This window comes from Chelonoidis abingdonii, chromosome 12 (genome assembly GCF_003597395.2).
Source record: "Chelonoidis abingdonii isolate Lonesome George chromosome 12, CheloAbing_2.0, whole genome shotgun sequence".
Taxonomy (NCBI): domain Eukaryota; kingdom Metazoa; phylum Chordata; order Testudines; family Testudinidae; genus Chelonoidis; species Chelonoidis abingdonii.
Window position 1 is genome coordinate 3610679 of NC_133780.1, and position 16829 is coordinate 3627507.

At 46.2% G+C, this 16829-nt stretch overlaps 2 protein-coding genes across 2 annotated transcripts in view; one reads left to right on the forward strand and one right to left on the reverse strand.

Annotated features, from left to right (window-relative positions):
• LOC116829199 (C-type lectin domain family 2 member D-like) overlaps positions 1–16829 on the reverse strand; it is a 287968-nt gene that overhangs the window by 25386 nt on the left and 245753 nt on the right. The gene's annotated exons all lie outside the window — the stretch shown is intronic.
• On the forward strand, positions 1007–11836 carry LOC116829177 (killer cell lectin-like receptor subfamily F member 1). Its single transcript, XM_032787865.2, has 6 exons — positions 1007–1186; positions 4625–4723; positions 5256–5429; positions 7283–7437; positions 7919–8031; positions 11106–11836. The coding sequence occupies exons 1-6, from the start codon at positions 1102–1104 to the stop codon at positions 11227–11229; spliced, it is 750 nt and encodes a 249-aa protein (XP_032643756.1). The 5' UTR covers positions 1007–1101; the 3' UTR covers positions 11230–11836.

Consider the following 16829-nt stretch of genomic DNA (forward strand, 5'->3'; position numbering starts at 1 on the left):
TGTAGCAGCACAAGTTGGTCAAACAACACACAATGTGCTACGCAGCTATTCTAGCAAATGAATGCAGGTCACTGATATATAAACACTGAAGGAAAATCTCCACCCCACAACACAACCTTAACTCTGCCCTCTTTGAGCCCTGCTCCAGCCTACCACTAACGCATATACCAGCACTCTGCTTTCAGATATGCTACAGGACACACTGAGCACAAAGACCATGAGTGTGGTAGGGCAGAGAACTTTGCAGGGTTGTGGTGGATGATCAGCTGAACACGAGCGCCCCGTGCGACACTATGGACAAAAGGGATAATGTGATCCTGGGGTGTAAATGAGAATCTCGAGTAGGAGCTGGGAGGTTATTTTGCCTCTGGATTTGGCCCTGGTGTGCGTCCTGCCGGGATTCTGCGTCCAGTTCTGGTGCCCACAATCCAGGATGATTAAAGGATTGGAAGATGCAGGCGGGAACATGTGACAAGCACCAGCAGGAACTGAACCAGACAGCTTCAGAGCTAAAAGCATGAGCCCGTCTAGTGTGAACAAGAGAGCCAGGGGCTGTATGGGGGGCTGTAACAGACCCACATCCTCTGCAGATCACGTACAGCTGAGGCTATGGAACAGTGATCTATACAGGTCCACACATCCCCTCCCACTGTTGCCCCTCAATGCTCTGGACGGTTTCAGAGTTTCCCAGACTGCACTGCTTCTGGGGGTTGAGCTGAGAAGAGTGGGATCAGTACCCAGAGGACATGGCAATGGAAACGGTTTAGGAGGCCGCTAGTGCGGACGCAGGGCAAACTTGCATCAGTTTGAAACCCGGTTCAGCAAAGCCAGCCGAGGGGCCCTGACCTGCTTGTATTCAAAGCTGTTCTGTCCAAACAGTTCAGGTCTCCAGCACAGTCCAGGGGAGACTGGAGGAGAGATGTAGCTCAGACCACACATGCGCTTGGTACCTGCATTTCCTGCGTGGTTTCCCTTGAAGAACGGTCAGTGCTAGTGGGAGCCCTGAGCTGCACAGACTGAGTCTGAGGCCAGTTAATGGGGGGCCTCCTTTCCCCCCTTTGAGCACCTGCTGGGAAATCAAACCAGGGACGCACTTGGCCAATGGAGGACGAAGAAGGCTACACAGTATTAAACCTCCGGCCGAAGCAGAGACAACCGGGCCACCCCCCGGGAGCTGGGCCCCAAGGTAAGTGACTGAGCATCCTCCCGGGGCATCTACTTTCACAACACAGCAATTACAGGGGGTGACCGGGGCTTCACAGAGACCCACAGGAGCTGAAATTTACTGGGACCTGGACAACCAACTCCACTGGATGGCTCTGACAGTCCCAGCCTGGGCCTTTGCATGCTGCATTTCAGAAGAGACGAGTGAAAGCGTTTCAGGGTGAGTAGATGACTCCCTGGGAGTAAGAGTGGCAGAATCTGGCCCTTAATACTGTATTTCCGATGTCACAGCTAAGGACTTGACCCAGCAAATACTTACTCCTTGGTGTAGGGTTCACTACGCTGCAGAGCATCGTTCAGGGCCTACACCTCAAACGATAACTAACATTTCTCACAAGCTGAAGTTGAAATCAGTGGAGCTCCAGCAGTGACTCCATACAGACATTAAGCAGAAGATAGTTTTCAGCACAAGCCTGATTCTGAGTGAACTTCACCTCCCCTTGTAACTTTCTTAGAGGGTTAGGAAATCTCTCCCAAATTGTGGGTATGAGTGTTGTTGTAGCTGTGTTGGTACCAGGATATGAGAGAGACAAGGTGGGTGAGTAATATCTTTTACTGGACCAACTTCGGTTGGTGGAAGAGACAAACTTTCCAGCCACACGGAACTTTCCTTCAAGTCTCTGTAGCTCGAAAGCTTGTCTCTTCCACCAGATGAAGTAGAGCCAGTAAGAACATAAGAACGCCCGTACTGGGTCAGACAAAAGGTCCATCTAGCCCAGTATCCTGTCTACCGACAGTAGCCAATGCCAGGTGCCCCAGAGGGAATGAACAGAACAGGTAATGATCAAGTGATCCAATAAAGGATATTCTCATCCCCCTTGTCTCCCTGAAATATGTGCATCGTTCTGAGGCTAGGGGAGAATTTTCATTGAAAAGTTTGGAGCAAATTGACAAGCTGTATTTTCAATTCAAGGGCAGACAAAAAGGGGTTGTTTTTTCTCCATGCAGACTGCCATATAACTTGTTGTGTAAAATCCATAATACTTTTATTCCTTAGAGAGAAAACTGGGTTCAGTTCCCAGCTGTGCCACTGGCTCCCTGGGCAACTTGGGGCCAGTTACTGTATCTCTGGGCCTCAGTTTTCCCTGCTGCAGCATGGGGATGAAAATGAAGGCCCTTATTTTTAAAAAATATTTCCTGGGAATTTATCAGTGTTTGTTCTAAAATTTTTTAAATGGGTTCAAATCGATAAAGAAACTGAAAACAAAAGGCAGTGGGTGGGTCAGAGGGGGGCTTGGCCTCTTGGGAGCCAGGAAAAAGGGGTACTCAAGACGTAGCAGTCAGGTAGTCTCAGCTATCAAGATCCTGCTCATCTTGTTCCCCCACAGCTCAGGGGAAGCGGACAGGGCCAATGTGAAGGCCTGGGGTCAGGAAGGGGATAGAAAGCTTCATGCCGAGAGTGCTGGCTCTCCTGCCAGACAGAGCCTCCTCCTGATACCGACCCTTCACCACAGCCCCTTCTGCTTCCTGAGGCCGTGCTGAAGGGGTGAGGTCAGGAGGGGGCTCTCTGCGGAATCGGGAGAGGTTCTGTGCACTGGTCTTGGCTGCCAGGACCAGGCTTTACTTCTGCAAAAAATTCTTGGGTCCCAAAAAAGGCAAATTTGAGTAGAAAATTGGTACAACCTGAATCTCGGCTTTTTCAAAACTTGAAACTTTCAGAGAAAAATGAGTAAATCTGAAAATGAAGGGGATCCTTGCATGAGGATCATAGTCCTTTCCATGCCTAGTCTCTTCAGATCACATGCTCTCGTATTGTGTTTGTGTGGTGTGTAGTGCAATGATGTTCAAATAACCTACTGATAGGTGAACTATAAGAATCTAAATGGCCTCCTGATATTGGCTGGATTTACTGTAACATTAGTAATTAACTAAACTTGTGTGTCAATAAAAATTCAAACCAACACATCCAACTTTTATGAATTATGGGCTCCAATTTTAAGAGGTAGTTCAAAAGGAATAAATCTGGGGCAGGTCTCTGGCCTGGGTAAAACAGGAGATCAGATCGCAGTGGTGTTCCTCCTGGCCTTGAAATCTACTAATCCAGAAGTTATTCAAAGTCAGATTATTTAATGCTGGGAGCATTGTGACTTCTTCCAGGGCAATTATAAGCATTGCTAGAAGGCCCAAGACTAAACAAGCTTAATTTAAAGTAGAGCTGGTTGGAAATGCTACAAATTTTTTACAAAATTCTTTGCTGGTTTGAAGGGGAATTATTTTTCTAATTTTTAAAATTTTTCATCAAAATATTGAATTGAAAATTTTAAATTTTTGTAGTATTTCCCCCTCCTTTTGCTTTTTCTTTCCTTTTCCCATTTTGCCACTGAAAATGGGAAGAAAAAAGGATGAAGGGAAGGAAGGGGGCAGGGGCGGAAAGGGTGAAAGGAAAAAATAAACATTTTCCCTTTCACCAAAAAAACATTTTCTAAGCAACAGATTTTCCCAACATTTTCATTTAAAATTTCTTAAAAAAAGATGATTTGAACAAAAATTCCTACCATCTCTAGTTCAAAGTGACAAGTAAACCTCTGGTACTGTTCCTATGGAAGACAGCCTTGAAAATTTGGAATTGCCAATTCTACATAAGTCAGAGTGGCTTTCTATACAAGTTGTTCACAGCATACACAAAAAGATAGATAAAAACATAACTACTTTTGCTGGAAGGTTGCAATGTAATATGACTTAATTTTGTAGCATTCATAATGAAAATGCACAAGAACCAAAACCAGAGAGAGACAAAGCAGGCTGCTCCCTAAGACACAGCTGCACAGCTCACTCCACCTTACTCAAGGCAGACTGACTGTAATGGCACATTTCCGTACAGCACCCACTAGTCTGCAAGCAGGACCAGGAAAACCCCTGAGGATTTAAAGGGATAGCTTGTAATTTTAACACAGCTTTCCACGTGCCACAACTGGGATGGCTGAAGCACAGTTCTCTGTGTAGCCACATGGGCAAATACCCATCACCACCCCGTTTATGTAACACCATCAGTGAGTCAGAGTGAATGTTAATTAGTTACCTGGCTGACAGTAGGCGGTATTATTGTTTGCAGTGGTGGATAGCCGTGTTGGTCCCAGGATATTAGAGTGACAACGTGGGTGAGGTAATACCTCTTATTGGACCAACTTCTCTTGGTGGAAGAGACAAGCTCTGAAGAAGAGCTCAGGGAATCTCAAAATCTTGCCTCTCACCAACAGAAGTTGGTCCATTAAACGAAGTTACCTCACTTTCCTTGTCTCTCTTGGAGGTATCACTAGTCTGTGCTTCAGCTTCCTTGTACATTATTCTGGTTGTCCTTGATATTACCTGGATACTGCATGGGCGCCACAGCAGAGTCTCATGTCTCACTGTTATCCCTTCCCCTGAATGTTGACTGTGCTTCAAACATTGACAGTTGCAGATTCGCGTCAGTGTCCCCACTGGATTCGAATTGCTCTAGGGGTCGGATGGGCTGGGAATATCGTCCTGCTGGCAGCTGTGATAGCACTGGGGCTGTGGGGTGAGTAGTTCCAGGACACGTATCCCTTTGCACAGGTATGTAACAGTGCACCATGAATTCTCCTTCCTCCACAATGCCATCAAGATTCCACTTCTGCTTCCAGTGTGTCTGTGACTAAAACTCCAGGCATATCCTCATGGTCGGGTGTACTTCAGAGCTGGATATGAGAGTCCTGGGACCTGCCTAGACCATGTCACTGTTAAATGTGTAGGGAAAAGGGGACTGCACCTTACAATGTGTGACAAAAGTGTCTCATTCGTTCTGTGTCTCACTCCAGCTAACCCTACCCTAGATTCAACAAATACAAACCCTAGTGTTAAACCCACTAAATACTGAAACATCTGGCCAGGTTTTCCCAGGATCGTCCCTTTAAATCTGTGCAGGTGCTCAGTACACACTACCAGGTGTCTAGTTATACAGGCTCAGGATCATCCCAGATGTCCCTGGTTTTTGTTCCTCAAAGGAGACAACCCCATTGAACACTCCGTTTTCTCCAATCCCTCTTGTCATTGACGCTGGTGCTGTTTTGAAGTTTTCCAGTTACAAGTCCCTTGTGAAGAGCAGACCAGAGCAGCAATGAATACCCTGCATAGCGATGGGGCCAGTCACAGACCCACCAATGGAACTAAGAGCGACACTGGCCAGGAGGATTTCCTGTCTCACTTGAAACAATTTCTGTGTGAACCTCTCTACAGCAGCTCACCAGGTAACCTCAATTTATTCGGTACCAGTGCCTCTTCCTGCACTGCAGTGACATCTAGTGGTGAATTTGTAATTCAGGGTGCACAGAACAGGTAACTTCAATAGGTGCAGTAAATACCCTATTGCTTATGAATCTTGCATCCCAAGGGTTAAGAGATCCCCTAATCCCTTTCCTGTATCCCATTTTATACACACCAGTGCCCTGCTGGGGAAAGAGGTTGCCTTATGGCGTAGCTATTGCTCTGCCATAAAACATCTGGCAACAATGTGCAGCCATCTCTGGGGAGAAACCTTCTGGCTCTTTAGCAGCACACAGCAACACAGTACACAATAGCTAAGGAGCAGAAATGTCCAGCTGACATTTCAGGGGGCAATTAAGGGAAGGGGGAAATGTAGCTACCCAAACTGGTAAAGCAAGGGCGCTGTTCGAAAGAGGCAATGAGATTTAATAACCTTGTCTGATTTCACCACCTGAAAGGCTGGAAGAGCTGATAAGACACTGGAATAAATTGCCTAGGGAGGTTGTGGAATCTCCATCTCTGGAGATATTTAAGAGTAGGTTAGATAAATGTCTATCAGGGATGGTCTAGACAGTATTTGGTCCTGCCATGAGGGCAGGGGACTGGACTCGAAGACCTCTCGAGGTCCCTTCCAGTCCTAGAGTCTATGAATCTATAAGATCAAAACAGAGGTGCTAATTTTCAGTGCCCCAAGCCATTCTGCTGCATTTGGAATGGCAGCAGCTGAGAGCCCAGAAACAGTTCTTTTTCTAACAAGTGACTTTTACAAGAGTTGAACTCCATGAACTAGATTTTCTTTATTTCCCAAAGAACAGCCTTCCCATAACTCGTCTGAAAGATGTGAAATGAGAGGGTCTGTAGAGAGCTCTCAGTGAGAAATGTGGCTTTGCTGTGCCAGGAAAGAATTGTTTAAGAAATAAGGTTGGAAACATCATGATGCGCTGGAAAAAAATATCATTTTTATTAATGTTTAGCATTTAGATCCCCTTCCATCTGAGCATCACAAGGTGCTTTACATCTAAATAGATTAAGCTTCCCAACCCCTGGAGGTCATTATCCCATTTGCACTGCAGAAGAAACTGAGGCATGCACCGATGAAGTGACTTACCCAAGGTTAAGCAATGGGTCAGTGTCAAAGCTGGGATTAGAACCAACATAGCCCAATTCCCAGGACCTCTGCTTGGACAGAGGTCCAAACTAGGCCAGTGCTGCCTTTTCTCCTGATTTTATGGGTGCAGCTATCCAGAGACATGCATGAATAAATGTATATGTATCGCCACACAACCTGCAATTGTCAGGGTGTTTCCTGCACACCAGCAGATCATCACTCTCCAGCATGCTTCCCCACCACCTACCTTTAAGATGCACCAGAAGACCACCAATGGGAAAGGCAACCTTTTTGCTGGACAGCTCTAATTTCCTATTTTGCATGATCTTTGGGTGGACGGGGGAGATTGCATTCACCAACAGTCCATAACTTGGATTTACATACATCCACAATCTAATGATTTCTCCGTTCAGATAAAAGCACCAAATCCCCACACAGTTCCACTCATGAAGTGCCATTATCCAGTACCAGGGGGCTGGCTGACCCCTTTACCGATGCCCCTCCACCCTGGGATGCAATGTGTCCTGCCATGTGAATACCAGGCCTGACTTTAAACAAAACTAGAGAGAAATGGCCTCGATGGAATTGGATTGGCCCTGCTTTGAGCCACTCAAGAGGGGGTTGGACTAGATGACCTCTTGAGGTCCCATCCAACTCTGATAGTCTGTTCTATGAATGTTGAAAATGAAGATTCTATACAGGCATCTCTGTCTTCATTCCCCACTCCAGAGGACTCCAGGTGCAGACTCTGCCCCACGGAATGGCTCATGCATGAGGAAAAATGTTACTGGGCATCTAAAGAGAGTCGAATTTGGCACAAGAGCCATGATGATTGCTCAGCAAAGAGTTCTCGCCTCCTGGTGATTCAGGATCAAAAGGAGATGGTAAAGTAAAAGGAAATTTACATCAACTTCAGCTGGGGTAATGGGTCACTAGTTATAATATCATTGCCCCTATTTCTAACAGCGCTGCTGCTCCTCTGCCAAGCAGAAGCAGCATGCCAGCACCTTACTGGGTGATTTCCAGTGCAGGAGAAGTCAACGACACGGAGTCTGGGACTATTTGCTATATTCACACATAAACACCAGTTCTGAAACAGAGATGGTCAAACAGCATGGAAGGCAATTCTTTCTCCCAGGCATCTAAGCCCAACACCAATGGCCAGTTCCTAGTAAGCCCTTCTGCCTCCAGAGTTGACCTGTCATTGGAAGGAAGTAGCTTTGGCTCAGGTTCAAGGGGAAGAAGTGCTGACTGTTTCTCCTGATAGCCACTGAAGATCAAGAGCAAGTGTCCAAAGGAAGTATGCAGGGAATTCTAGCAAATTATGGCATGCTCACCCATTCCCTTCTACTTCACACTTCACAGGATTTCATATCCAGTGTCACACAAGACACAAATCCAGTTTGGCTGGGACTCACCATGACATCCCCAGAGTGGAAGTGGACCTGGCTGGACAATTCTCTTCTAGATCAAACACTGTGAGAGTTTGCAGAGTTTACTATTTTCTATCACCTTAGGAAAAAATAGTTTAATTTTTGGATTTTGACAGGGACAAAAAGTGATACACTATCTCCTCTGTCACTAATAGGAATGAAGGTCATGACACAGGTCAGTAGGAGGGTAATTTTCTTTAAGGCATTACTATGAACTTTGCCCTATTTGAGTTGGGGCAAATCTGCCAGAGCGCCATTGGAGTCAATGGGGCCAGACCTCCAGTCAGTATGGATCAGTGATAGCAGTAGTCAGTTCCGCCAGATCCCCAGCTGGTATGAATTGGCCAGAGCTTCACTGACTGAGGGACTGGTGACCCACTGTGCTAGGCATTGTACACACACCTGTAACAAAGGGGTCCCTCCCCCCCAAAGCTCTCACCATACAGGTATATGACTTGCGGGTTTCATCTATTACTTCTGCAGCTATCATGGGGGTACTCAGAGAGCGAGGCGGATATGTCTTCCCCTATCCTAGAGTGAGTGTAACAGCACTTGCTATGATTGACTAACTTCACCTTGTTACCTGACATCCGGCCAGTTACGAAACAGAACCTGGCCAGCTTATCCAGAACCCTCTCAAAACGTCACATCTCTGTGTCTGCCGCTCAGATAACTGGTGACTTAGGTTCTCTGGCTCTGATCTTGCCATTGGACTCAGAGTTACTTAGTCTGCTTGTGGACCAGCCCATATGCCCACGCTTCATGGCAGTGCTGATTGTGGTAGGTAGCCAGTCTCTGCAAAGCTCCCTTATACGTCCATGTATTTACTACGCTTTTGCCTGTTACACATCTCCAAGTGGGCAAGAACCGCCCACGTCTTTCCCCGCCCTGTGATGGCAAACAAACCCTAGACTCCTCTCAGCTGCATAAGCCTAAACTCCCCCGCATCATTCGATGACCTGTTTCCATGAAAAACACAAATATGCTCCTATTTCAGAATTTTAAGAAAACACACCCATTAATGGGATTAGATCATGCATTCAAAACACAAAGGGGCCTGCATTGGAGTGTACCTTCTGCTCCCAGCCCACGGAGACGCTGTGTCAAAGTACCATCTGATCAAAGCTTGAAATGTTCAGGATTTGATTCCCCCTCCTTGCTCAACCCTCTGCTCAGGCACAATGGAAAGGGTGGGGTGGCAGTTAACCCCAATGTAACTTAAAGCTGAAGTGGGGAAAAGGGGGAGGGAAAAAATCGAATGTGTCTTTAAACGTCAATTCCAGCTGGCTCAACCACAAATCTGAGCTTGATGCTGGAATCTCTGGGTGCTATTGTGTGGCCTTGATGATCATAATGGGTCTTTCTGGACACTGAAATGTGGACTAAATGATCCTAATGGTCCTTTGAAACTTAAGATCTATTAATCTAAGCTAGGACTACAACTAAAATACCTTAATTGGCTGGTTCTTGCATAGTTTCACTACAGGGCAGTGTTAAAGTAGTTTAATTTGCCAACTCTGTGTTTCCATACCTCAACGGGTCTTTTAAATATAACCTTAATTGTGGATTTTCTGGGTTTATAACACTGACTTTGGGGATAACTGTAAATCCCTCTAATATATTTCACTCTAAATTACTGATATGTGTACCCAGTCTTCATTCCAACTTAACCTGGTCATTTGTGTCTGGGAATTACTGCACATTTGTTGCAATTATTATTCCTCGGAAAATTCTGTGCCAAAAAATAAAAAAATTCTGTACACGGTATTTTAAAATTCTGCACATTTTGTCAAAATAACACAATATAATCATGGTCATTTCAATTATTTTGGTAATTTTATTTCAAAATACCTGTCAGCAAGTATGTCTGTAACAATACAGACAACAAAAAAGATTCAAGAAATGTTTTTTGACAAATTAATTCCTTACTAAGCATATTTATACAGAACTTTGAGTGCTAATTAATTTAAACTACAATAGATAAATGTATTTCCCGCACCTCTCAGAAGTAGTGAAAAGGCTTGAGGGACTCTGGGGTAACAGAGGCGCTGAGAGACAGGGAAGGAGCCTAGAGTGAACCTGGAGGGAGTTGGGTGTGAGTGGGAGAAGCATAAAACAGGGTTGTTGTGTTGTTTTTTTGGGGGGGGAGGGAGGAGGGCAGGGGTTGTTAGGGATCCTCCCCCATGCAGAGCCTGGGTGACTCCAGCCTCTCCCATTCAGTCAGGCACATCTGCCCCTGCCTGCCCATTCAGCCACCCCCCCTCCCCCCTGCAGAGGCGGTTCTGGACATTTCACCGCCCGAAGCAGGGCGGCATGCCACGGGGGGCGCTCTGCCGGTCACCGGGAGGGTGGCAGGTGGCTCCGGTGGACCTCCCGCAGGCGTGCCTGTGGAGGGTCCCCTGATCCTGCAGCTTTGGTTGACCACCGGAGCCACAGGGCCAGCAGACCCTGCACAGTTGTGCCTGCATGAGGTCCACTGGAGCCACCTGCCACCCTCCCAGTGACTGGCAGAGCACCCCCCCGCGGCATGCCACCGCAAGCACGTGCTTGGTGTGCTGGGATCTGGAGCTGCCCCTACACCCCTGTCCCCAGGTGGCCTTGCACCCCTACTCCCATTCAGGCCCAGCTCAATGTTGTCACCCCACTAGTTCCCCAGTCTGTTCCCCCACTAGCCCTTCTGAACCCCAGTCTGTGTGACTTCCCAGCAGCCTCAGGCTGTCCACCCCCATACCCTGTGCCTCCTCAGCTGGCCCCACCTGCAAAGCACCATGAGGAAGGCAACCTCTGCCCCTCCCTCTCCACAGCTGGGTACTCCAGCCCTGAGCTGCTGCCCTCTCTTCTGCTGCCACAGCAGCTCCTGGTGGGTGAAAGGTGTGATTGTAGCACCTTCCTGTCAGAATATATCACTCTGTGGGGGGAAAAAGTCTGGGGACGATACGAATTCTGTGCAGAATTCCCCCTGGAGTAAATTATCCTCAGATGGTGGGTGGGTTTGTTTGTTTTTTGAACTAACAGCTAGGATAAGAGATGTGCGTTCTTGAAGTGAAGTGAAAGAGCTGTTATAGATTTGTTTAATACATTCAAATGCACAAATTATGAGTTTCTCCTTTGGTCTGCAGGTTCCCAGTAGTCGGCCCTGGTGAAAGGAACAGCTGTGGAGTGATAAAAGGGAAGCAGATTCATTCTGAAACCTGCAATGCTGTTGTTAAATGGATTTGTGAGAAGGAAGCTCTCCTGGTGTAATCAAAGGCATTAATAACCCCCTATATGTAGAAATGAAGCAGAAAGCAGGTTTCGTTGTAATCTGTCACTGGTTCAATAGTTTAAGGGATTGTTTTTTGTGGGTTTTTTTTTCATTTCAAAGCTGGAATAAAAAAGTTCAAAAGAAAAATGTTGCACTCAACAGAAGTTAGGAGCCTCAATAGCTTTGAGGACTGGGGCCTTAATTGCTACTTCCACTTCTATTGCTCTGGCCCAAGAGGAGCTGGGATTGACTCCCTGAAAAGTCTCTTACCACATACAGGTGGGTGTGCACAGTTGTGAAAAGTTTCCTTTTGAAAGTTTGCATAATGAGGATGGAGCCTGCCAGAGCATTTAGCACTTACTGTTGCATTTCTTTGAGTCCAGTGTTGGAAATAATTTCCCAAATAAGTTTAAGGTTACCCTGACTCACTTTCCATGCACACTCGCCTTTATTAGTCCCAAAGACCATTGGTGTGGGTTACATCAGTACAGATATAAGCGTATACACCCATATTCTAGGCCCTAGCACCATTGCTGTTTAAGCACTGGCCAAAATACAGTAGGTTCAGGCCCAGGAGGTATCTTCCCATCAGGGCCTGACACCATAGGTGCTGCAGCCCCCACCTTGAATTGGTTTTCATTAGCTATAGAGTTTAAAGCTCAGTCCAATGGCTCTCAGCACCCCCACTGTACAAATTGTTCCAGCTCCCCTGCCTGACTCCATGCGGGTATGGAACAGCTCTGGTGAAGTACCCTTAGAAAACCATGTTTGTTTTACACATGATAACAAACAAGTGATGTCATTGCTGGTTATTGGACGGTAGCTGAAGCACTTTAGGGCTGTACTCTGCTTTCTTCTAGGTTTTCCCCCTTACCTTACCTTGCTATACTTTTTCCTAAGGATTGAGCTAAGCATTTCTAGCCAATTATTTACTGCACCTGGTGCCCCATTAATTAGTGGTTCTTTATTTCCCAAATCTTAAACAAGATGATGCTGGTATTCTGAAGGGACACTCCAAGTTTAACACAAACAATCCTTTCTCTTGGGTTTATTCTTTTTAGTCACACGCTTTGGGTCTCTTGCTAAGGCTAATATCCAAACTCAGTTAATAATCATACTTCACCCAGACCCAACTTGGGCCTATATTCCTACAATCAAGTCTTCAAAAATGTGCTGTTGTAGTTACACAGAACATTGGGTTGTGGCTATAACTCAAGGGATGTTAAGTAAAAAACCCCTCCTTCCTAGAGTGTTTGAGCTCTAGCCTGCCCAGGATCTAAAAAACGAGGAAACCATGGAGTAGTGCTGAATACAAAGAATCAATCAGCAACTACAGCAGGACTGGATCAGTGATCAAACCCTGCTCCTCAAATAAGGCAGATGAGGATGAACCAAAATGGCCACATGCTGTACTGCTGGGGCTGCACCATTTGAGAAAGTCTCCTCATACCCAGGGATGGCTCTAAACATTTTGCCGCCTCAAGTATGGCGGCATGCAGCGGGGGGGCGCTCTGCTGGTCCCCGGTCCCGTGGCTCCAGTGGACCTCCCGCAGGTGTGCCTGCAGAGGGTCCACTGGTCCCGCAGCTCCACGGAAGCCGCGGGACCAGCAGACCCTCTGCAAGTGTGCCTGCGGGAGGTCCACCAGAGCCCTGCCTGTCGCCTTCCCGGCAACCGGCAGAGCGCCCCCCGCGGCATGCCACTCCAAGCACGCGCTTGGCATGCTGGAGCCTGGAGCCGCCCCTGCTCATACCGTTCTTCCAGGGCCAGTGTTAAACCCCAGGTAAAGCACAAAGCCAAATAAACCTTTAAAAGTTTGTAGCCAAGTTTGGCTATGGCCAAGTTCCTCAAAACGACAGAACTTTTGGCAAGGAAACAAACATACTCTAGATAATGAAAACACAAGGCAGATTGGATGCCAGCATAGTATAAAATGCTTACTAACAGGAGCCCAAGGGCCTGAGTGAGAAGTGCGGCCCTGGTGTGCGAGCACTGCATAACCCAGGGGCATAGCCACAAGTGGACCTGAGTGGGCCATGGCCCATTCATTTACCATCCAGGCCCCCACAAATGCTCCCAAGCAGGCAAGCAGACTGGGGCGAGTTCCCATGCCTGGAGCCAGCTCCCCCATGGGCTGAGTGGGGCAAGTCCCCATGCCCTGAGGAGAGTGTTGGGTGTGCAGGCAGAGTGGGGCAAGCCCCCAATCCTGCCCCAAGGGAGTGTCAGGTGGGAGGATAAGGCAAGCCATCCACCATTTTCCCAGGATTGCATGGGGACTGCAGAGGAGGGGACCCCCCACTTGTCCTGGTCCAGGCCCCACAAAACCATAAGCCCCATGGGGGGAAGGCAGCCCCCATTGTTGCCCACTCACCTGAATGCTGGGCCCACCCCATTTTCCTAGTCTAGCTATGCCACTGGCATAAACAGAAAGGAAATGATCTATCCAGAAGGGCTTACAATCTAAAGACACAGCCAGACAAAGGGTGAGCAAATGAATCTGAGGAAGAAGGGATAGTGTTTTGTTAGAGGGGCAGTAGCATTTGTTTAGTCAGGTTAGAGATGGAGCAAAGGAAGCAGTGTAGAAGCAGAAGAATCATCGCTAGTGGTCTATAAAATCCAGCCTACTGCTGAGAGCTAAGATGATGTTATGGAAGATGACCTCTGAGCAACCAGAGATACTGGGTGGGAATGTTAGCAGAGGTCAATGTCACAATAGGTTACTAGATCATCTGGGTAGGGTGCAGCTAAAGTCATGAAGGGTCTTCCCAAAGCCTCAATAGGTGAGAAGGGGGCTTGTTGAACACCAAATGTCTTTATCCCTAAAATTACTAACATTTAGTCCAGGGACTTCAGATGTGGTAGGGACCAAATCTTAACGGCGTTTCACTGACAGTTCAGGGCTGACTCCATGCTATATTAATCACATGAGGCTCTTTGTCTTGCCTTAGGGGACACCATGGTTAAAAACAAAAACAAAAAAGTCACCAGAAATAACATTTTATTAAAACAAAGACACATCCAATTGCTACTTCAGTAACAATCTCTGCTCTAAGTTTGTAGCTGTGCAAAAGCAGCTGACTAAAGGTGAGGTTTGTTTAGTTTATCATAGATTATACATTTAAATTTAACAGTTTATAAATGTGCAAAGGTAAATGAGCTTAAAGTCTGATGAAGCCAAGGAAAGCATTTACATTCAGTTACTTAAAAGAAGCCACTCAAAGAGCTGCCCTGAGACACGTTTAATATTTTTTTGCCTAATAAATTAAAATTGGCTATTTCTTTTCCTTTAGCAAGGTTAGTATATGTCTCCTCTTGAGGAGCACAATCTCAGCCATTTTAGTGTTGAATAGCAGCACAATATCCCATTAAAATAATCCCAAGGAAAAAAAATACGAAAGCTAGTCCCTCGGCAGTGCTTTGGCAAACCCACCTGTCATGCAAGAATCTTTATGAGGGGTGATGACTAAAGTAGGGCTATAGTGGAAGGCTGCAGGGTGGCTTCTTCGTTTTGTCTCCCTGATGCTGTTTACTTAAGTGAAAGAGACAAGGTGACCTGGCTGAGATGAGTTGAAACAGGAGCAGAGAATGTTTGCTTAATGCAGAGAGATTTATACTGTTCTCGTTTCCTAGTGTCAGTGGAGGCTGCTCTAGGGCACCCCTGCCCAAGCAGGCCAGCAGTGTCTGCTCTGCCTGCAGAGCTGGGCTGCTGGAGAGGGGTGGCTGCTATATGATGGCGAAAGCAAGCTTTAGGGTGGCTTCAGACTCTGCAAGCCTGCTCCCACCCCCAGCACCATCCCTGCTTAAGACCTTCATGACTGGCTACTGGGGCCAACTCTGTTTGCATATGCAATAAGGTGCTACAGTCTGATCTTCAGCAGGGAACGCTCAGACTATCTTTGGAGTTTAATGTTTTAACTCTTGTATGTAGTCCATTTTCTGGGATAAGCCTTTAGTTTTTATTAGGGCTTCATAGGAGTTTAAAATTCTGCTTCAGCTATATAAAAAGTGAAAGTGTTTAGATTTAAGAAGTCAGTCTTTCTAAAAACTTACAGGATTCTTACAAAAAAGTCTTTAGCTTAAAATGGTTTTCAAAAATAGCATCGACCCTTCTTAACAATTCTTGGGGAGATGAGTCTTGGCTTGTGAGTTAGGTAGGAAAGTTTCTTAAGCGCTGCCAGATAATTAATTACCCAACTAACAATACTTGATACTGAAATGGCTTCTTTCAATATGTAACTAGTGATCACATAAATAGGGCAAGATCATATAATACCCTCAGGGTACTAAAAGCACCAGAGTTAAACGTTATGATGGGATCGGTTAACTACACGGGAACCTGAAGAACACAATCAGGCAGGAGCAAAGACCAAAAACAAAATCCCCAATAGTGCAAATACAGTACAGTGTTAAACATAAACTACTAAAAAAAAGAGAGTTTAAAAAAAATGTTTGACAAAGGGAAGGAAACTGTTTCTGAGCTTGTTTCATTTAAATTAAGATGGTTAAAAGCCACATAATTCTTCTTGTTTCTTCCACTCATGAGGAGAAAGCAGAAACGTTTCGGGCGTGAAATGATGAGGGCTTGGATGAGTTTTGGCCATGTGGAGACAGAGGAAAGGTCAGAGTTTAGAGAGGAGTATGACACAAGTGGCAAGGTTTAGAAGTTGTCTGCATGGGTATGGCCAGTGAGAGGGCAGAGTCACAGATGATACCCATGTTATGAACCTGATTGGTGTGGCGAAAGGGGGAGAACAGAGTTCAATTTTGGCCCTGTTGAGTTTAAAAATGAGTGAACAGCTATCAAGAGATGGTAGAAAAGCTGAGATAAGAAAACAGACGGAGGGAAGAGACAGAATTTCATGTTTGTGGATAGGAGCACCTAAGTATACAGAAGAAGAGAAGGGAGCCAAGGACAGAGACTTGAGGGATACTCACAGAAATGGGGAAAGGAAGACCACCAAATGAGATACAAGTGATCAGAGAGGTTGGAGGAGAACCATGACAGGCCAGAACCAAGGACGATAAAACATCAAGCAGTAGGGACTGGTCAGCGATGTCTTCTTTGACCTCTGGGTGACTTTTGACAAGGATGGAGAACAAGTCCTGGCCAAGGTGGTGTCATTAGAGACTTCCACGAAGTGTAAAGGGCAGAAGCCACACTGGAGAAGGTCAAGAACAGAAATGAAAGAAAAAGTGCAGACAGCACAACAATTTCCAGTTGTCAAGGCAGCAATTGGAATACAGCTCTGGAGGGGATAGACCACTCTGCAGTATTCCCTAGACACCCCTCTACCATAGAAAGCTCAGGTAAACTTCATCACAAAGGCAGCGGAAAAGTTTAAGGGTCACCATTGTACACCAGAATGTTGGAAAGAGTTCTAAGAACAATTTAAGGTCTGGGAAATTACCTTATCGTGATAGACCAGCAGCCCAATCTATTCAGTTCAAGAGAGGAGTCAAAGGTAATTTGAGAGGAGATTTCTGATAGCAGGGGGCTCTCTGATCTAGCAGCTAAAAGCAGAGCAAGCTCTAAAGGCTGGGAGCCGAAGCTGGAGAAATTCAGACTAGAAATAAAGTGTGAATTAATACAGATTTTTACAA